General features: G+C 43.2%; 1 protein-coding gene across 1 annotated transcript; it reads right to left on the bottom strand.

The window, feature by feature from the left end:
- Positions 1 to 2,522: 2,522 nt before the first annotated feature.
- LOC143634198 (UPF0481 protein At3g47200-like) lies at positions 2,523 to 3,863 on the bottom strand. Its single transcript, XM_077102352.1, has one exon. The coding sequence runs from the start codon at positions 3,861 to 3,863 to the stop codon at positions 2,523 to 2,525; it is 1,341 nt and encodes a 446-aa protein (XP_076958467.1).
- Between the last annotated feature and the right edge of the window lie 18,436 nt (positions 3,864 to 22,299).

Raw genomic sequence — 22,299 nt, forward strand, 5'->3', positions numbered from 1 at the left:
AAGATGGATCTACACCATCTATAAACAATCCTACACGGGTAGAAGTATTGATTTCTCTAATTTACAAAACTGTATTAGCAGCAAGCACCCTAACATCATCTTCTTTTAAGCCATCTTTTTTATCTATTCCAGTCAATATGCGTAACAAATTTGTCCCAAAGCTGCCCCAAACTACCGTTGGGAATATCACTGCAAAGATGTTGGTCACCACCCGAAATGAAAGTGAAACTTCATTAACTGTGGTGGTTTCGGAGATACAAAAACAGAAGATGGAACTTGAATTCAACTGGTTCGTGAAAGCTTCGATTCAAATGTGTCAAGAAAAATGAATTTTGATTTAGAAGATGTTGCGGATAGATACTTTTTGTTTTCGAGCTTATGTGGGTTCCCGTATAACAAAGTTGATTTCGGATGGGGAAAACCTGCAGTTGTAGGTTTAACGTTAAGATCTGCTAACCTAACCGGTTCTGTGTTAATGGATACTCCCTATAGAGATGGTATTGAAGCATTGGTGACTTTGGATAAACAAGATATGGAAAGATTTCAGAATGACAAGGAACTGCTTTCATTTTGCCAAAATTGATTTTATGCGTCAATAAAAGCATATACGCATTGGAATAATAAACCCAAGACATTGTATTTGATTTTGGGTGGTAAATTTATCATATTTAAGTCTATGTATTTGTTATGTCTGAACAGCGCCCGCTCGATCATGTATCGAAATTAATGTAATACACAATAAAACAACCATCCAGCAACATCATGTTAGTGAATTCCGTAGCACTAAACATAGTTGTGGTGTCTTTTTCATAATAGCTTCTTAGATCTTGCACCATTTCACCAAGCTTATTGTACAAACTCTTTAGGGTCTCCGGGTTGCCTTCAAGAAGCTTATTCGTGAAATAAGGCTTGAGATTCTGGACCGACTCGAAGTTCTGCTTGCCAAAATGGTATGAACGGGAAAAGGGGCTCAAATGTTGTGCTGCTGGTTAAACTATTACGCATTTTTTATGGATAGTGAGAGCCCACATGCCATCTCTTGTTCCGGTCCAAAACCGTCCGCCAAATCCCCTTCGTGACCTGCTGTTTCTTTTTATTCGCAGCCCATTTGCTTCTCTTTTAATTCCCCTTTGAAGCCCAAGACTTATTGATTGTTTTTCAACCCATTTTTCCATTTCCTGTTGGGCCAATTGCAGGCTTCTCGTGTTTTGTTACCCAATTCCATTGGCTGTTCAACTTACAACTATGAAGTAGGACACTTCTGGTAATCATATTTTTGAGCAACAAGGGCCAACCAAAAGTGCTGAGTAATATTTAAGGCGTTTCCAAAATCCATTTCATCGTCCAGTAGCGACAACCGTATTTTTGATTGGTACTGCTGTGGCCCTTTGGTTGGGTATTGGTGCAACATTACCTATTGATAAATCCCTAATTAACTTTAATTAGGTATTTTTTAATTGATTCAATGGTGAAATAGAATATCACGACACCTGCTTCAAAGTGAATTCTCTCTAGATACATCTATTCGATTAAATTATGAATCTATGTTGATTCCGAATATATGAATTGTCCTCAAGATTCAAAACCTATTTTCGTCTTGGCCCTTTTCTAAACTATTTTTGCAATGCACATAGGCAAAGTGTGTAAAAACACACATTACATAAAGAAGTCATAAATCAACTGAAACCCTAAACAACCAATGTATAAGCCAGAGATGCCTGCATCACGAGTATGCAAAATTAAGACCACGAACAAGAACCCCTAGGCGATATAACCATGCAACACAAGCTTTTGCCATCAATAACAATAATAGAAACTAAAGGAAGGTGGAAAAAAATTAAACCCTAAAAAAGGAAAGCCCATTAGCACAAAGACATTTTATGTATATGAGATCAATGTTGATGATACGTTAGCAAAAAGCCCACTAGCTAGATAGGGGATCAAGGTTCTTAAGATCAATTGAGAAAATAGTTGATGGCGAGGGCCGAGGCATTCGCAAAAGCCTAAGCGTTTTGAATAGTTGTTCACGATTGGATTTTAAAATCTGAAGTAATCGACCTTTTTTAAGTTTTTTTCATGTTCGGTCAATTTATAACTTTAATTTTGGGAACGTCGACTTTGTTAAGTTTGATTGCTATTAATTTCGCAAACCCGTAGTGGTACGGGTATAAAATAGTAGTTGTCGGAATAGAATTACACAAGTACATTATATGCTAGCAGTTTTAGTAATGTGAAATTTCTATAAAATAATGACATACGTTTACACTTTCACCAACAGCAGCTTAACTAAAACACTCTCATACAATAATAACATATGTATGTTTGTTATTTTACCAATCACAGCTAAACACACGTACAGATATATTGTAGACACTCTTTTTTTTCTTTTTTTATTCCCCATAGTAGCATCATGGGTGCAGTTACTTAAAAAAAAAACCAAGCATATATGTAAAGGATTTGCAACACTCAAATCAAACACAACACACCAAAAGACACAATAAGAACCATAGACTCGTGGACTCTTATAAGTGATTATAGATCTTCAAAAATCTGCAGAGATCGTCGCATTCGCCTTTGGGACTCCAACGAGTGTAGTAAGTTTGAACACAACCAAGAAAAACAGCTATCAAAGCTCCAAGAATTGCAAAAATTGCCCATGGGCTGTTGAAATATTCATTCTTCAGTTGGGTGAAAAGCGTGTTACGGTAACTGTCATAATGCTTTTGTATCTTGTGCCTGGTTTCGAAATATGCATCATAATATGGAACTAGATCGGTGCCTATTTCGTTGAACAATTTCGCTACTTCTTCATCGCTTCCTAAAGAGGTTTCAAGCACCCAAGATTTTCTAAGAATCTTAACGTCGTCAGGGTGATCAATCAGAGAATCAAGAAAACATACGTACGAGGTAACCCACGCATCCTTAATTGAGCCGAAATATGTTTCATATGTTATCATGTTTAACAACATATACTTGGTGGAGTCGTCCACGGTTATCCGAGGAAGTTTTACATGAGCCAAAAACCTCAGCAAGCCTTTAGAGAACTCAACGTGAGCCAAAGACATTCTGGAACTTGGACCGAAATGAATCCCTACACCCACAAGCTCGCTAACATTGCGATAATTGTATGCGTTTCGTAAATGAGAAGAGGACTCATTCATGGGAGAATCGGTAAGAGACCCATGAAGAACATGGAGAATATGATTACAGGTTTTGAACTCTGGCAAAAACGGTTTTGTATTCGACCATAATGGTTTTACAATTCTGCTTTCATTGAGGAATTGTCTAAAGCTAACTTCAAGATCGATTTCCGTCATATGCGCCACCTGTCTTATAACTTCGATAGGAATTTGGTTTTCCAACAGGAACAAGTCTTGATGAGCTAGGACAATCTGGTAGCTTTTTAACTTTGAGCTATCTTCAGGGCTCCTGAAATAAATGAATTGAGTGTAATACAAAATAAAACAAGAATCTAGCAACATCATGTAAGTGAAATCCGTATCACTAATATTCATATTCGTCGAGTCTTCATCATAAAAGCCTCTTAAATAATTCACCATTTCTGGTTCAAGAAGCTTTTTATACAAACTTTTAAGGGTTTCACGTTTGCCTTTAAAGATCTTCTTCGCGAAACCAGGCTTGAGATTCTGGATCGCCTGGAGTTTCTCCTTCCCATAATGGTATGGGCCAATGGAGACAACCTTCGGAACATAGTATTTCTCGTAGTCGCCTTCCTTACTCACAATTCCTCGAACTTGGGGGATTCGTTTGGTTGATGACTGAGGGGGAGTGAGAGTGGCATTGGCTTTGGGATGGATAATCGAATCAACATATTCGTTAATTTTATCATCGTTGTGCGGCATTTTGGATTAGTTAGAGTTTAGGATTGGTGAATATATGATCATAAGCAAGGGCTCACTTATGGTATATATACACATTGTCACATGAAGGGGTATTAGCCCTGCTTGCGGTGCGCACATATGATGTATATATGTGTGAACCCTCGGGTGGGCAAAAGTGAAATTGCACTAATTTTGACGTTATTTTACTAATCTCGTGAAAATAACGTTAAAAGTGACGGACGGTTAATCAGGCATCATGTAGTGGCGTTGATAGCTGAAAGATAAGGGTACATGCACCGATCAGCCGGTGTCCCGATGATTGAGTGCTATGTGCCTTATGTCCAAGACTTGATGCAAAACTACTATCGAGCCGGGGGTCTCACCGGAAGCAGCCTCTCTATCCCTATGGGGTAGAGGTAAGGCTGCCTACATCTTACCCTCCTCAGACCCTACCATAGTTTTGCTATTGGTGGGATATACTGAGTACGATGATGATGATGTCACATGAAGGGGTATGCACCCGCCTTAACATCGAGCGGGGCGGGTCAACCCACAAGATATAGACAAGAGGCTTGAAATCAGGATGTCATGAAGACACAAAGCCAAAACCTATGCGCGTGGCGCATATCACACTTGCTCACGCATATCACATATGCTCACGCATCACATATGCTCACGCATATCACATCTGCGCGTGGCGCATATCACATATGCTCACGCATATTACATATGCTTGCGCATCACATGCTCACGCATATCACATCTGCGCGTGAGAATAAAGAGAAGACCTCGCGCATCCCCAGGATAGGCGCATATCACACATGCACACAATCAACCACGTCCTTATCCAAATCAGGATAAGGACAACCATGATTGTGCTCATCAGACAACCTTCCAGAAGGTATCTTTTAAGGAATAAAGAATATGCTGATGTTGACAGCTGCCAATGAAGGGTGGACAACTCAGCAAAACCCATGTGCTACCACGTGATGGCACATGGGTCAGGTGAAATACCTTGGTCAGAGAATAATCAATAAAAAAGCACCAGGTGTCCTGAGTACACGTGGCGCGAAGCAATAGGAGGAGGCCAAAAAGGCCCTAATTGGGTCTGAGCCCAATCATTGGAAACCCTAATACTATAAATACCACACCACCCCACAGTTGGAGGTAAGCAAGAAAATATATTCTAAGTCCTTACTCATTTTCACATTCTCATTATCTTCTCCTACAATATCTTATTCTCACACCGGAGGGTTACCCCAAAGAGGACCCCTCTGTCCCTTTCTGAGGGGTAAGTTCACGGTGTTGTTCGTTTTGTAGGTGGAAGAACTCATATTCCGGAAAACCATCGGTGACATAGCATACTCACACCCGAGGAACGTAGATCGAATACAAGTAAGTCGATCCACGTTTCTTCATTGGCGCCATCACCTGTTACAACGGCAACAAAACCACTATTTCACCAATTTTCTCTCTGAAAATCTTCACCATGGTTTCCGGTGTTCGAAACAGCAATCAAGTTCTGGAGGATAATGAGCTTGAGGATGTTAATGAGGGACATCAGTTTTTGAGGGCGCCGCGTGATATTGCGCGCACCACCAGTAACCATCCATTCATCACAACACCTCATAGCCAGACTGAAACTCCTCCAGACGATCTCACGTTCCAAAATCTGACTGGTGCAAAACAAAAAGGACCAATGGGTCCGGAAGTTGAAACCAATGACCCTAAAGAATGGCTCATAAACGAACAACGGCGTTTAATGGACAAATACAATGAGCTGGTAAAACACAAAAAGTTAGCCGACTTAACACAAAGGCTCGCATTTGATAAACAAACAATTCAGGGAACAACAAAAAAGGCGCGCGCGCCGGAAGATGGTCACTCTGTTCACACCGAACACGCTGATATTAGTGACGAGGAAGAGGTGCACAGCATGAGGAAGACGCGAGATACTCATGCAGGAGGTTCACAGCTCCGCGCGCACATGAACATAGCGCCTGGAGCCAAAGTTGATATGGATCTATACACACCGTACAACCCACAAGCGAAAGGGCAAGTGGACGTAACCACACCATATAGGCCAGCCATCTTGGTGAAACATTCAAAATTCACTGAGCGCATTGCGAAGGCTCCCATTCAACACAAAACCAAGATGCCAAGTGGTCTAGGCAAGTACGATGGTACAACAGATCCAGATGATTTCTTACAAGGTTTTTACAACACTGGAAACCTAGAAAGCTGGACGATGCCAACATGGTGTCACATGTTTGCTCGCTGCCTCACGGGCGCAGCGCGTGTCTGGTTCGAAAGCTTGCCGACAGGACAAATCGATGGGTTCGAAGAGCTATTGGAAAAGTTCCAGGCTCACTTTGTACAGCAGCGCAGACACACGCGCGACCCCAATGACATCATGCACTGCGTGCGCAGGAATGATGAAACCATTGAAGACTACATAACTCGTTTCAATCAGGAATCTCTTGCAATTGGAGGTATCACTGAACAACTCTTGGGCGTGGCCTTTATACAAGGTGCGCGCAGTGATCAACTCCGCAGAGCTCTCGTGAGCAGAGATGGCATGCCAACCACTTGGGCTAAGCTTATGGAAGCATCGTGAGTCTTCGCACGAAATGAAAAACAAATTGCCTAAGACAGAGCAAGAGATAGAGGGCATCAAACAGAAGCACCACACAACAATGAAAGGAAGGGCAAACAAAACTCCGTATGGTCCAGGTTGCAACAAACCAATTATTCTCCCGCAGAAAAGCAAGCGCAACAAAGTTCACCCCAGCCCCAAAAAGACATGCTTAATCGCGGAGAGGGTGACAGGAAGGAAGGCGGCAGAGAGTCTAACAGACCTCTAACAAGAATATGGACCCCCCTTCACCAAAACGCCTTCGCAAGTGTTAAACACAGAGAATGTCCAGTTTAAAAGCCCCAGGCCATTACTCCATAAGGGACCATCAAACAGTGGCAAGTATTGTGAGTTTCACAAATCCACAGGGCACAACACTGATGCATGTCACCATTTGAAGGATGCGATCGAAAAAGATGTAAAATCAGGCAAGTTGGCTCACCTGGTAAAAAATCCAAGACCAGAGAATGAACAACCAGACGGAGCCTCAGCCAGCAAAAAATTCAAAAGAATCTGTGTAGCTGAAGGAGGAAGGCAAGGGCAAAGACCGAGGAAGACAAGCGCGAAAATCCAAGGGGATTGGCGCGAGCAACAAGTAATCTTTCCAAGAATCAGAGGAGGCCCGTCTATCAGCAGCCCTCTAGTCATTACTGCACACATCGCTCATTATGAGGAGTCAAAAGTTCTGGTGGACACCGATAGTGAATCAGACATCATGTATGAGCAATGTTTCAGGAAGCTGGATCCAGCAGACCAAGCAAGGCTCGAAGTTGTGAATGCACCAATCTCGGGTGTCTCAAACGAAATTATTCACCCCCTAAGTCAGATACAATTCGAACTAACTATGGGGGATGAGAAGCACAAGCGAGCTGAAATCGTCAACTTCTTGGTCTTGCCCACCACTTCATGCCATAATATGATCTTGGGTAGAGGAACGATTGCCCAAGTCAACGCTATACCGTCACTAGCGCACGGCGCGTTGGGGTTCCCAACACCAACAAGAGTAACATTTGTATACCGAGATCATTTATGCGCAGTAACAAGTATACCTCGAGAAGGGAGAATGAAGCTTCCAGTGGCAAACAACGCGCCAGAGAAATGGATTCTCAACCCAAAATTCCCAGAACAAACAATCACAATCGGAGCTACGATGTCAGATGACACAAGAGTGAGAATGAAAAGATTGCTCACAACGTATATGTCAGTCTTCGCGTGGCAACACTCTGATATGACTGGGGTTCCGCGAGACCTGGCGCAACACTCTCTCAACACATTCAAGTCTGTAGAGCCAATTGCTCAAAAGAAAAGAGTCATGGGAGATGAAAAGGCAAAGGCCATGAATGAGCAAGTAGAGGATCTACTGCGCGCGAATATCATCAGCCCAATACGATACCAAACATGGGTAGCCAATCCTGTGATGGTAAAGAAGAGCAATGGGTCATGGAGAATGTGCATTGATTTCAAGGACCTCAACAAAGCGTGTCCAAAAGATTGTTACCCCCTCCCAAACATTGACGCGAAGGTGGACTCTGTGGCGCCATTTAAGCTCAAATGTTTCCTGGATGCCTATAAGGGCTATCACCAAATTCAAATGGCACCACAAGATGAGGACAAGACTGCTTTCAGAACTGACAAGGGTGTTTTCTGTTACACAAAAATGCCCTTTGGTTTGAAGAATGCAGGAGCCACTTACCAACGACTCATGGATGCAGTTTTCAATGAGCAGATTGGAAAAAACTTAGAAGTCTACGTGGATGATTTGGTGATTAAAAGCAGGGAGGAAAAACAAATGCTCAAAGACATCGAAGAAACCCTTCGGCGCCTAAAGGAAGTAAACATGAAGCTCAACCCGAGCAAATGCACATTCGGCGTGGAAGAAGGGAAATTTCTCGGCGTAATGGTCACCAAGGATGGTTTCAAGGTGAACCCAGAGAAGGTAGAGGCTATCCTCGACATGCCCTCACCATCCACCATGAAGGAAGTTCAAAAGTTGAATGGTAGATTGGTATCAATTAACAGGTTCCTAGCAAACCATGCAAGCAAATCTACCCCATTCGTTAACACATTGAGAAATTGCTTAAAGAAAAGTCAATTCAAGTGGACGCCTGAGGCCGAGCAAGCTTTCAGTGAGATTAAAGAATGTCTGATAAATCTGCCTGCGCTCACAGCTCCACTTCCTGGTGAAACTTTAACGTTGTACCTGTCAGCAGGAGAGCGCGCAATTGGCGCAGTATTACTGGTGGATCGCAAAGGAATCCAAACACCAATCTATTATGTAAGTCGGGTGCTGACAGATCCTGAGACGCGCTACACCATCATAGAAAAGTTAGTTTTATCACTAACGCATGCGTCGCGCAAGCTTCACAGATATTTCAATGGTCATCCTATTGAAGTCCTGACTGGTTACAACATCCAGCAAGTCTTGCGGCGTCCCGCGCTCTCAGGAAGGCTGACAAAATGGGCGCTGGAATTAGGGGAGCACGCGATCACCTATAAGCCTCGTCCAGCAATCAAGGGACAAGTCTTAGCTGATTTCATCGCAGAAATCCCTGAAGGAAAAGTCGAAGAGGCTCAGCGCGAAGTAGACCCTCCACAATCCAATAATGAAGAAAGCGTTTGGAGATTATTCACTGATGGAGCTTCAAACAACGAAGGGTCCGGCGTAGGCCTCAAACTGGTGGATCCAGAAAATCATGAGTATACCTACGCAATCAGGTTGGATTTCAAGAGCACCAATAATGAAACTGAGTATGAAGCCTTGCTGGATGGTTTGCGCATCGCGCACAAGTTTGGAGTCAAAAAACTAGAGGCTCATGTAGATTCATACCTGGTAGCAGCGCAGGTCAATGGCCTTTATGATGCCAAGGAGAACACCATGCCTCTGTATCTTGAGCAGGCGAAGAAACTCACTGAACAATTTGACTCTTTCAGAATCATACACATTCCACCCATTGAAAATAAGTCTGCCGACGCGCTAAGCAAGATGGCATCAACCAGCTTCGATCATTTTGGCAAAGATGTCAGGGTGGAAGTAATGAGCAACCCGTCAGTGGGAGCGAAGTCTGTCCTTGTAATTCATACAACACCCTGATCATGGATAACTCCAATAATGGAATTCTTGAAGGAGGGAAAGGTACCGGACGATCGCGCACAGGCGAGGAAGATAAGACACAAGTCGCAGAACTACGAACTGCTTGATGGTACGTTATATCGACGCTCTTATCTGGGACCGCTCATGAAATGCCTAGACGCTGAGGAAGCAAGCTATGTGATCAGAGAGATACATGAAAGAATCTGTGGAATACATGCTGGCCCGCGCATGGTGGTTGCCAAGGCAATGAACGCAGGTTACTATTGGCCAGGCATGTACTTGGACGCGTTAAAGGAAATCCAAAAATGCAAAGCATGTCAGAGCTATGCGCCAAACACCATGCGGCCAAAGAACAACTTGATTCCGGTGACCTCTGCATGGCCTTTCCACAAGTGGGCAATCGATATTGTGGGTCCCTTATCACAAGCGCCGGGGCGAGTAAAGTTTTTGGTAGTGGCAGTAGACTATTTCACAAAATGGGTTGAAGCCAAGCCACTAGCAAAAATCACAGCCGAGGCAATGAAGCAATTTATTTGGAGCCACATCGTATGCCGTTTTGGCCTGCCCATGGAAATTGTGAGCGACAACGGCAAACAATTCACTGACAGGAAGATATCCAGTTGGCTCAAGGAATTGCGCATCAACCAAGTCTTCACTTCAGTATACCACCCTCAAGGGAATGGCCAAGTGGAGCGCGCAAACCAAAGCTTGCTGAATGGGCTGAAGAAAAGGTTGGAGGGAGAGTCCCATGCATGGGTCGAGGAGTTACCTAATGTCCTGTGGGCGCACAGGACATTAAGCAAAACCAGCAATGGCGAGTCCCCGTTCAGCCTAACCTATGGAACGGAGGCTATGATTCCAGCAGAGATTGGATGCCCGTCCTATAGAGTGCTCATGATGTGTAAGACAGATAACGAGCAAGAAAGGAGGTTGGATCTCAACTTACTTGAAGGGCGCAGAGAGGCGGCTATCATCAGTGAAGCCAAATACAAGAAAAAACTAGAAAAATATTACAATCAGCGCGTGAAAGAATGCCACTTCAAGAAGAATGATTTTGTCCTTCGGAACAATGAATCTAGTCGCGCAATACCCCCGGGAAAGATGTCTCCCAACTGGGAGGGACCTTATCAAGTCTCGGAAGAATTGGGAAAAGGCGCATACGCTTTAAAAGATTTAAATGGAAAGAAGATCCCGCGCACATGGAACGCAGCACAACTCAGAAAATGTTTCATGTGAAAATTGTTAACTTTTTAATCAAGGCTTTTTAAGCCATTATGAATAATGATACGCGCTATTTTTTCTTAATATGCGTTCTATTACCTTTTGCATACATGTTTCACACTTCCCTTTATTAATTTTGAGCAATATGACAACATTGTATTGACATCAAACTAAAAATAAAACGAAGTAAAACATACATGCGCGAGCTTCAAGCTCAAACGTGTTAACGAGTTTCAACTCCAAAACGTCAGGGCCTTAGCCCAATAATATGAGCCTTAGCTCAGGGCCTTAGCCCAATAATATGGGCCTTAGCTCAAATTACTCATAGCATCCATCCTACGTATTGCGCAGCTGGACCATAAAAATACCTAAGCACAGCTAAGGCAAAGCACATGCCAAAGCATAGTTGTTAAGGTCTCAGGTCGAGGTTGCGCATGGGATTATAACGGATATCAGAGTAACACATACTGACACATAAAGGCTAAAAAACTCATTCATAGTTCCCTATAATGAATGCGCGATAACGTCGCGCAAAAGAGGAATAATGAAATGCCAAGGCACGTGTCAGCATATTCAGAATATTGCAAAATAACTTGAAATATGACAACTGTTAAGGATTTAATAAAATAATTTCCTTACAACCTTGTCCAGGTTTCAATGTGTAAGCATACCTTATATTCAACGAGCACAAACATGCAATATAAAGGGATGAATTGGGAATGCGCAAGACGCGAATAAGGGAAAAACAAAATTTCATTCCAAAACATAGAAGTTTACAAATTTACAAATGATGAGGTAAAAACTATAAACACAAAAAAAAAAAACAAGAAGGGCTTTTCAAGTCTCTATATCAATATCAGCCTCTTCATCGTCCTCATCATTATTTCCTCCCTCAGCATCTGGCGCAGCCCGCTCCTCCTCATCTCCAAACTTACCATAATTAAGCTGTTCGTCTTGAAGGCAGTCGTCTTCTATCACGATAGTTTCAGGAGTAGGTCCTTTTGCCACGCCAGAGCCACTGGCAGAGGTAGCATTGCCCGCGCCATAATCACTGCCACCAGACCCTTCGCATTCATCAAGTAGTTTCTTTAATGCGCCAAGATCGGGCTGGTCAGCAAGCGCGGCTATCTGCAAATCACAAGGAACAGTATGAGTACAAAAGATTATAAAAATTAGTCAAGCAAACTCATTAAGGTTACAATACCTGCTCAAGGATGGGAATTGGAGTATTCAAATACTTCTCCCCCACCTCAGCCATGTCAGCGCAGACAACGTCGAGCTGATAAGGGTAGTCGGATGGGTTCTTCCTTAGCATGCCATATTCATAACCATCCTTAAACCCTTCAGCCCGACCCACCAAGCGCGACGCTGCGTTACAGTCCATCACAAGGGTCTGAAACTCGTCTGAGTATTTCATCGCATAAGCGCAACGAGTCACACCCTGTGAAATTAGCCATTGACGGTCCTGCGCAAGGGAAGAAACAGACGTCTCAAGAGCAGGAATCTGAGAGTTTAACAACTCAACAGTTTCCTTGGCTTGTTTTAGCTCTTCTTTGTCAGACGCTGCTGCCGCCAAGGCTTCATTCTTTTCCGCTCGCGCAGCGTCGAGATCTTTCTTCAGGCGCGCAACCTCACTCTCCAATAAGGATTTGTCAGTATTAGCCTGCGCAATAGTTTGGTTACGCGCCTCTGCTTCCAACTCCAAGTCACGCGCTCGACGCGCGTACTTGGCCACGTCTGCCTCTGCCGCCTGTAGCTTCTCCCGCGCAGCTTGCAGCTCATGCCCGCGCTTCACAAAAGCGGCGTTGGCACTTGCCCGGTTCTCATTAAGTTCTGCTTGGAGTTTCTCAGCCCTCTCTCGGGCATCAGAAAGTTTCCAAGGAGAAACCTTAGCCTCTTGCTTGGCCTCCACAAGAGCATCACGCACTTTGATATAATCATTGCGAAGCTCTTGGAGGCAGCAAAGAACGCAGACCCCGCAAAAAGGTGGTCATTAAGCAAGTCCACGCGAGCGCGGTCCTCTTGAAACCTCCTTTCAGCCGGAGGAACAGAGTGAGCCCAGAAGTCTTCACACACGCCCATGGATTGAAATGAGCTATCTTCAGTGATATTCCAGCTCGGGCGGTATATGTGATCGGCTTCCTACGAACACAAAGCAACGCAAAGAAACGTTTTAGTTATCTACACTAATTTGGAAGTCTGCACAGCGGAGCAAAACAAACTTATACCTGAGGAGAATCGGCGGAAAGATTAGCGCCAGCTGAGGAGCTCCTGCCTGCCCCACGAGAAGAAGGCTGCGCCACGAAATCTCGTGGCGCTATAGGGCTTGCGCGGCCACCATCAGAACCTTCAGAATTAACCTCATCATCCTCTAGAACAGGTCTCTTCTCCTGCGACTTGGAAGAATTAAAAGTAGTCTCACGAGGAGGGCTGCGCGCAGGAGGAGGTGAGGGAGGTCTTGGCGCTGTTAGATCAGCGCGTAAAATAGTCTCCTGCTCCTTAGTGATCCCAATGAGAGGAGATTCAGTGCTTGTTGGAGCAGGAGCAGAACTAACGGCGCCAGCGCTAGTGGTACCACCAGCAGCTTGTGTACCAGCTATAATTCCTATAAAAAAATCAACAAGGAGAAATGATTCATGACTTGAACTAAAGGAAAAAATCACAGTCAAAGCGCAATAAATACCTTGGCGCACCGCAGTCCGCGAATTGAGCATCGCCATAAAGTCCATTTTCCCCCTTTTCGAGGGTAAAACAGGGGACTTCAAAACAACCTTCGGCGTAGCCTCGGCACCTTGCTGCGCCTGAGGTTGAGCCACCAACGTCGCCGACTCTACAAATATTTGAGTGAACAAAGTTTCATTAATAACTCTATCGGAATCACGCTCATAAAATCACAAAATATAAACAAAGTATACCTGTTGGGGAAGACGAAACAGCAGGTGCAGCGCCGCTTCCCTGGTCCGCCGTGCGAAGAGACGAGGTGGCAGCACCATACCTCGTGTGGACTGGAGGATGGCCCACACCTCGAGGAAAAGAAAACGAGGAAAACTGGGAGGTAAAACCCTTGGTTTTCTCAAATCCTTTCACCTGAGCAGGAGGAAGATTCTGGGCAACAGGGGCATCATCTTTTTTCTGTTTTTTACTGGCCCCTGCGCCAGTTTTGCCTTTAGCCTTGCGTTTGAGTTGCGGCACTTCAGCTTCCTCCTCCACTTCCTCTTCTGCAAGCTCCAACTCATAATTCTCGAGCGCATCTACAATACGCGCAACAGAAATGGTAAAACAAAACGCAGGTATTCTAAGGGCCTAAGCACAAATACAAAGGCTCACCAGGCGCATCGCTGTCAAAACAAAATTCTAAATCGACAGGGATGAACATATCATCGAAGCGATCAGGGAAAGCAACTTTCCCAGCGCTCAGCGCGACAGAGCCACCCTCCATATGCTCGTCATAGGCGGCGTGGATGTATTCCTTGCTTTCTGCATAAAACAAGACAAATGATATCAGCAAAACGAATTATACTCGCGCAAAATTAACGCAATGAACAAACAACCCACCTGAGCCATCAACTTGGATGACAGGCTCAGTCCCGCTGTCAATCCACCTCTTGCTCATGCCAACCCCCACCAACGCTTCCTCGCAAATTTTCCTAGCGGGGGATGGTTCAGCAGATAACTTATTAACCCATGCGCCCGTTGGGTTCTTAAGAACATTGTCATCCGCGGGCGCAGAAGTGATCGAGCGCATAGTCATGCGAATTGGGATAACACCAGCCTTGATGAAAAAGAATTTTTCAGCCCAGTCATGAAGGCTTTTGAAAGAAACAGTGCAGCACTTAACCTTCTGACTGCGCGGTGTGAATGAGAACCAAGAATCTTGGATCTTTGGCTTATAAAATATTGAAAGCGCCGAGGGGTGGGCTCCTCGCGCTGAGCTTTGCACATGAACTCAAAATGAGTCATGCGCACTAATCCACAGGGATGGACTTGGGATATGTGAATCCCATAAAACTGAAGGAGCGCACCTATAAACCTTGTCATCGGAAGACGAAGGTTACAGTGAGTAAAAAAATGAGAATATAGAGAGATGTAGCCGGCATGAGAATCTGCCGCCGTCTGCCCGGCTGCCGGAAGCAGACAACCATACTCAGGGAGAAAACCCTGAGAAGCAAGGAGACTATCAAAGTCAGCTTGTTTCAACTTGCAGGGAATCTCGTCCCATCTCTTCACTGCCTTATTCTTCCCTCCCTCCTCCGACGAGGCCTCTGCAACCCGTTTACCCTTGCCGATCTTCTTCAAAGTAGACATAACAACAGATTTGACACGGCGTTTACTAGGGGAAATTGTGGTGTCTGGGTTATCAGACATATAATTGTGAACCAAACAATATGCTTACTTTAAGCACGGAGTTCAGGGACAAAGATAAAGGCTCTCAATCGGAATGTAAATGGAAGAAGCAAAAGGCTCTGAAAATAACAATGGAGATGAAGAAAAAACCGTTCAAAAGGTTTGATTTTATAGGCCCAGGGGAGAGAAAGAGAAACAAGTAATGAGCAGATCTACGCTCACGCGCCCCCACGCGCAGGCGTAGGCCAACATAAGCGCGACACGTGTTCCTGACACTGTATGAGGAGACGTGAAAGACAACTGTAGCACCTCGAGCACGCAAAAGGTCTGACACATGACGTCTCCATCTCTGATGCACGTCAGCATCAACCAACCACGTGCAACCACGTGCAACGCACACATGACGTCTCCATCTCTGACGATTCGTTTTAACCAAAGGGATAGAATTTCGCGCAACGCACATATGAGAAATGAAAAAGAAAAGACAAACCCTATTAAAAGAGCAAACTATTAAGTCTAATATCTATCTTACCTCGCTCGCGCGAGACAAGACACACATTAGACTGGGGGGGCTTGAAGGGGTATGCACCCGCCTTAACATCGAGCGGGGCGGGTCAACCCACAAGATATAGACAAGAGGCTTGAAATCAGGATGTCATGAAGACACAAAGCCAAAACCTATGCGCGTGGCGCATATCACACTTGCTCACGCATATCACATATGCTCACGCATCACATATGCTCACGCATATCACATCTGCACGTGGCGCATATCACATATGCTCACGCATATTACATATGCTTGCGCATCACATGCTCACGCATATCACATCTGCGCATGAAACATCTGCGCGTGAGAATAAAGAGAAGACCTCGCGCATCCCCAGGATAGGCGCATATCACACATGCACACAATCACCACGTCCTTATCCAAATCAGGATAAGGACAACCATGATTGTGCTCATCAGACAACCTTCCAGAAGGTATCTTTTAAGGAATAAAGAATATGCTGATGTTGACAGCTGCCAATGAAGGGTGGACAACTCAGCAAAACCCATGTGCTACCATGTGATGGCACATGGGTCAGGTGAAATACCTTGGTCAGAGAATAATCAATAAAAAAGCACCAGGTGTCCTAAGTACACGTGGCGCGAAGCAATAGGAGGAGGCCAAAAAGGCCCTAATTGGGTCTGAGCCCAATCATTGGAAACCCTAATACTATAAATACCACACCACCCCACAGTGGGAGGTAAGCAAGAAAATATATTCTAAGTCCTTACTCATTTTCACATTCTCATTATCTTCTCCTACAATATCTTATTCTCACACCGGAGGGTTACCCCAAAGAGGACCCCTCTGTCCCTTTCTGAGGGGTAAGTTCACGGTGTTGTTCGTTTTGTAGGTGAAAGAACTCATATTCCGGAAAACCATCGGTGACATAGCATACTCACACCCGAGGAACGTAGATCGAATACAAGTAAGTCGATCCACGCTTCTTCATCACACATACATGATACATGTGCTCAGGTGTCTGTTAAAGTTACTTTAACCTTGTCTTCAAATGAAGGTAAGAATAAAAATTACAACCAAGCAATTGGAATGTTATAATGGATAGTATTCAATCCCTAACGTATTGTAAATATAAAGTTAATTCCACGAGTTTCACATGAATAGTGGCTTAACATATAATAATACTCCAATAAAGTTGAAGTTGTCTGATATGTTACAACTTACAAGTATTTCAGTTTTTTTTAAGTGTTAAATCATTATTTACATATTTTTTTAAATAAATAATCGATGATAGTCATAGTAAGAACAAGAGCACTTGGCTAACACCCTTCTACACATCAGCGATGAAAGACGCGACACACCATTACACAATTGCCATAGGGTGCGTCAAAGGGCTGGCTGCCCTTTTTTGGCGACACTGCTTTAACCTATTTTCCAACCAATCAGATAACACCACTCAATTTTAAATATAAAATGAAAGTTAAATAATAATTGTCTTGTTGGTTAATATATTACATGTATTTTTTATGAGAAAGTTAGTGAGAGCAGTCGTGTCATCTCTCGTTTCCATCCAAAACCGTCTGCCAAATCCCCTTCATGGGCTGCTGTTTCTTTTTATTCGTAGACTATGATTTCTTATTGTGATATCCCTAAGAATGAAGTTACAATAAGACAACAGGCTACTGACCTAAGGATAAGTTGGATAACATGTTTCAGCAATAAGTCTGTCCAATTAGAAAATTTCCTTATTTATAGTGTTAGTATTTATACCATTTGTTAAAACTCTGTGGGATTTTCATGCAAATTTTTTTCGTCTAGGTCATCATGCAAAATTGCATTATTGACATCCAACTGATGAATTATCCAATTCTTCTTTACTGCAATTGCTAAAATTGTACGACCAGTGACAAGTTTGCCACCAGGGCAAAGGTTTAATGGAAGTCAATTCCTTCTATTTGAGTGAAACCCTTTGCCACCAATCTTTCTATCTCTCTGTTTGATTTGTATATTACTTTGTACACCCACTTTGAATCTATGGCACGTTTTTCCTCCGGTAGATATATTCTCAAGGGTTCACGTACCATTAGTCTCAGATGTTCGTATTTCTTTCTTCGTCATCTCTCTTAGTTGCTTGATTATAAGTCTTTGGCTCGTCATTTAAACTAATGGCCGTCAAAAGCTTTATGCGAATAAGAAAACTTATCGTGAGAAATAAAATTGACAATAGAGTATACCGTCGAGGATTGTTGATTGGACTCTACTGAAGCTTGATCAATGGATGGTGGGAGATTCACAACATAATAATTGAGTCGCGCATGACGAGTTTTAATTCGTGTTTCTCTTGTGGGTTGTTCATGTTCTATTTTTGTTTGGGTCATGGATTTGGTCACATTGACCTGCCCAATATTTTCAGCTCGGGCCATGGGTTTCGCCACTTAGGCCGAGTTTCATTTTGTTACATACTGTCACTGTTTGTATCTTTTCTATAGTCCCTATATTTTCAAAGATTTGCCGCTTCTTAGGTGGTGTTTGTTTTTTTAGAGTTAAGATATCTGTAGTCTACGGACCACATCTGCAGGCTAGCAGCAAAAGAGATTGACTAAATATCTGTAGTCTGTAAGAAGAATACTGTTTGTTTTTAAATATCTGATTGATAAACTGGTAGTAGTGTATAAACTGTGGTAGTGGGTAGTGGTGGTGCTAGATGATGATACTGGTAGTGGTGGGTGGATGTGGCGAACGGTGGGTGGCGGTGGACGGTGGTGGTGGATGGTGGCGGTGGTAGAAGGAGGTGGTGGGTGGTGGATAATGGTGGTAAAGGTGGTGGTGGTGTGCAACATCTCGGATTTTTCAACCCCATATTCGTTTACGTATAACCTGACCGGAAATATTTTAGATCTTTAAATGATAATTAAAAACAAATATTTATAAGTTATTAAGTTTATAATGTTCATTTTAGGCCCCTTATACTTTATATGTTGTTCAAATCTTAAACTACGCATAAAAAGTTTATTAAATGACCTAAATCCAAACTATAGGGACTAAAGTTAACAAAAACTGAAATTTCCATTTTTTTGGCTGGAGCACCACGTGGTGGGGTGGCCTAGGCCCACCACGCGGCGCCTTGGGCTACCGCACAGCTCGTTTCGTTTATTATTGATTCCTAGTTCGTTTTTGGCCCGAAATCGCTTATTTTAGGACATAATCGAGTGAATTAAGCTCCAAGAAATCCCACAAAGCTTAGATACATGTCCATATTCATTAACCCTTGTCCAAGAACGAAATTTACTGATTATACTATTGATTTGATCATTAAAACTCGATTCAGTTTCCTAAATGAGTGAATATACTAAATATGGTTCGTTATTGCTTTTCCTATATTAACAACCCCTAATTGTGACATCTGCCCGATCCGACCCGACCCAGGTACCCGTTTCTCTGACCCGATCTCTTTCTTTTATGATTTAATATTTATTTATACTTATATTTTACTTTTAATAATAATATATATATTTTCCTTCCCGCCTCTCTCTCTCTCTTTCTTTCCGCCGTCCCGTCCCTCTCCTTCTCTCTTTCCGCCTTCTTTTCCCTTTTGTCGCCGTCCCGCCCTTAAGCCTTGTTTCCCTCTTTTTCTTCTAACTCTTTGCTTGTCCTTTGTTCCTTCCCGCCTAAGGTTGTCTGCGCAGCTCCACGCGCCAGACCCCTTACAAGGAATCCTGCGTGAAGACCACCTGTTTCAGCGATTCGCGAGACGAACTCTTCTCGCAGCGCGCTAAGAATTGTAATTCTTCTCGCAGCGCGCTAAGAACGGTAGTTCTTCCCGCGACGCGCTAAGGATTTGTAGTTCTTCTCGCAGCGCGCTAAGAGTCGTAGTTCATCCCTCGACGCGCGAAGAATTATAGTTCTTCCCGCGGCACGCTAGGAATTTTAGTTCCTCCCGCGGCGCGCTAAGAAATGTGATTCTTCCCGCGGCGCGCTTGGAAATGTAGTTCTTTCCGCGACGCGTTAAGGTTGGTTCTGTCTGCCTTCGCGCTCGCGCTCTCTTGACCTTCTGTGTCTGCCTTCGCGCTCGAGCTTTCTCGCGCTGAACCCCTTTTGAGTTGTCTTCTGTTTAATCTAGCCGTTGCTTTTGAGTTGTCTTATCTTTTGAGTTGTTGACCTAATCTGCTTTATGTCTGAAAAGTTACTTTCGGCGCAGCATGCGCACCAACCCCATTGGTTGACAGATAAAGTGACTGACATAATCTTTTGAGAATCTGCTTTTGCCATGCTTGACCAGTAACTTTATCTGTCCTCTCCCATGCCTTTTTCTGAATCCTGTCAGCCTTTTTCTCTTTTTCCCTGCTACCATATCTTTTGATATCTTTACTTTTCAGAACTTTTTACTGTTGATATCTTTTCTTTTACTTTTGGAGATCTTTTCTAGGGTTTGTGTCCCCTAGGGTTTGCCTATATATAGTACTATTTTCTTAACACTTCACACACTACACTTACTCTCTCCTGGTTTCCTTGCTCTCTGCCGCCTCCCTCTCTTGCCTCCGTTTTCTCCTCTCCTCTGCCCTACTTTTCCGGTAATATATATTATATATAATAATTTACTTATTAATTATGCTAACTTATAATCAAGACTTAAAACCAATCATTAAAACAACAATCTTATTTATAGGTTAACTTGTGCTTGTTTAAGTTGATTCTTGCTTTATCTTACACCGCACCGATTATCAAGTGAGTAATCTCGTACCTAATCCCTTTTTGCTTTTAATGTTTTGGGATGTTCATGTGTTCATACAAACTTTGAGTCTTAAACTTGTTTATGAACTTTAGTCGCGCAGTATCCCATGTGTTGAGGACGTAGACTTGGCTGTTTATTTGTATGTGTGGATCATTAACCGTCTTGTCGGTCTATTCCGCAGTTTTCATGGTACCATTAGATGAACACGGGAGAACTATCGTTTATGATTTTCTCTTTTGTTACACTTGCACAGTTAGTCTTGTTTGTGAGCTCAATTGTGAGCACTGGCAGTCTTGTCTCTTAGAGTTGGTCCCGATCTGATTACACCCTTGTTGAAACCCAGACATACACATGTTGCGCGCAGATTTGTTGTTATCTATGTATTGTATTAAACTTGATTTCTCACCAACACGCAAGTGTTTGACGTTTATTTTAACTCATGTTCAGGTTTGCAGTAGCTGTTTTGGAGCTTGTGGACACGTAGGAAGTTTTCTTTATTTTTTTTGACCTAGATTAAAATGTATCAAGACAAGTTATTGCTGTTCGAATATTATGATTTATAATATATTGATTTATGATGATTTATGTTATCTTATGTTTACCCTGCGCGTGCGCGAATGAATGTATTTATTAAATATTGACACCCAATAGTGTCACGAGTAATGAAACAATATGTGGCGCCCCGATGTATAATCCGCCTTTGGTCGGGGTGTTACAGATTGGTATCAGAGCTCGTTGACTTTAGGATAGGTGGTTAGACGTAACGGCCTAGAATACCTAAGAGTCCCTTCTCGCGCATGAGAGAAATCTCATGTTTGCGCGCTTATTGTTAATTACTCGTTATTTATGAATATGCTCGCGCTTGCGCAGTGTATGATTTTATGTTCTATTTCGCGATATTTCGATTTTTGTTGAATTTCGATTTTTACTGATTTTACTTACATATTCGTTTGTTGGATTTGAAAATCCGAAAAGTCATGGTGATACATGAATAGTTGATTTTCAATTTTCATTTACGATTATGTTCTGAGGTTGGAGACTTGAAAAGTCATGGTGATACATGAATTGTCAACCTCCAATACTCATTTTCTTGTATATTTTATATTGAAGATTGAAAAGTCATGGTGATACATGAATCGTCAATCTCCAATACTCGTTTACTAGTCATTTTAAATTGGGAATTCGGAAAGTCATGGTGATACATGAATTGCCGATTCTTGGTTCGAGTTTGTTACCTTTATTAAGTCTGCATTTAGGGTCATTTATTTTACTTTAACTTTTGACAGTAACTGACTCCGTGAAACCAAGCTTTATAAAGTTATACTTTGCGATAAAACCAAGATATTAACTAAAATTAAAACTTTTATAGAATGCCTCCGCTATCTCGCCGATTTCAGAGAAGAGAAGCCTCGCGCATGCGTAGACAGCAACGTTCCCAGGAAATGGCCGCCGCGATAGCCCAAGCCTTGAGCCAAAACAATACCTCCAGTTATAACATTAAGTCCTTTAACGCGGGTAACCCTCCAAAGTTCACAGGTCTTGAAGGAGCCACCGTGATGCTCCAATGGCTCGAAAAGATTGAAAACACTTTCCTCCATACCCAATGCCCCTCAGACAGACGAACCCTGTATGCTTCCAGTGTCCTGGAATCTAGAGCGCTTACATGGTGGAATGGAGTAGCTCATGCGCGTGGCGCAGAGGCTGCTTCTAGCATGACATGGGAGGAATTCAAGGAAATTCTGACGCGAGAATTCTGCCCTCCCAACGAAATTAAGCGCCTAGAGGAGGAATTTTGGAATCTTAAGCAATACAGCGGTGAAGCGCGCAAGTACGCGACGCGCTTCCATGAACTAAGCCTGCTTGTCCCTCACCTTGTTACCCCTTCCCGCAGAGCCATAGAGAAATTCCTTGGGGGTCTCCCCA

The sequence above is a fragment of the Bidens hawaiensis genome, unplaced genomic scaffold (genome assembly GCF_021521415.1).
Source record: "Bidens hawaiensis isolate Kalapana, Puna unplaced genomic scaffold, B.hawaiensis_p1.1 tig00007028_1, whole genome shotgun sequence".
In the NCBI taxonomy this organism is placed as follows: Eukaryota; Viridiplantae; Streptophyta; class Magnoliopsida; order Asterales; family Asteraceae; genus Bidens; species Bidens hawaiensis.

Coding starts and splice junctions, on each gene's coding strand:
- LOC143634198 (XM_077102352.1), bottom strand. CDS start 3,863: ATGCCGCACAACGATGATAAAATTAACGAATATGTTGATTCGATTATC.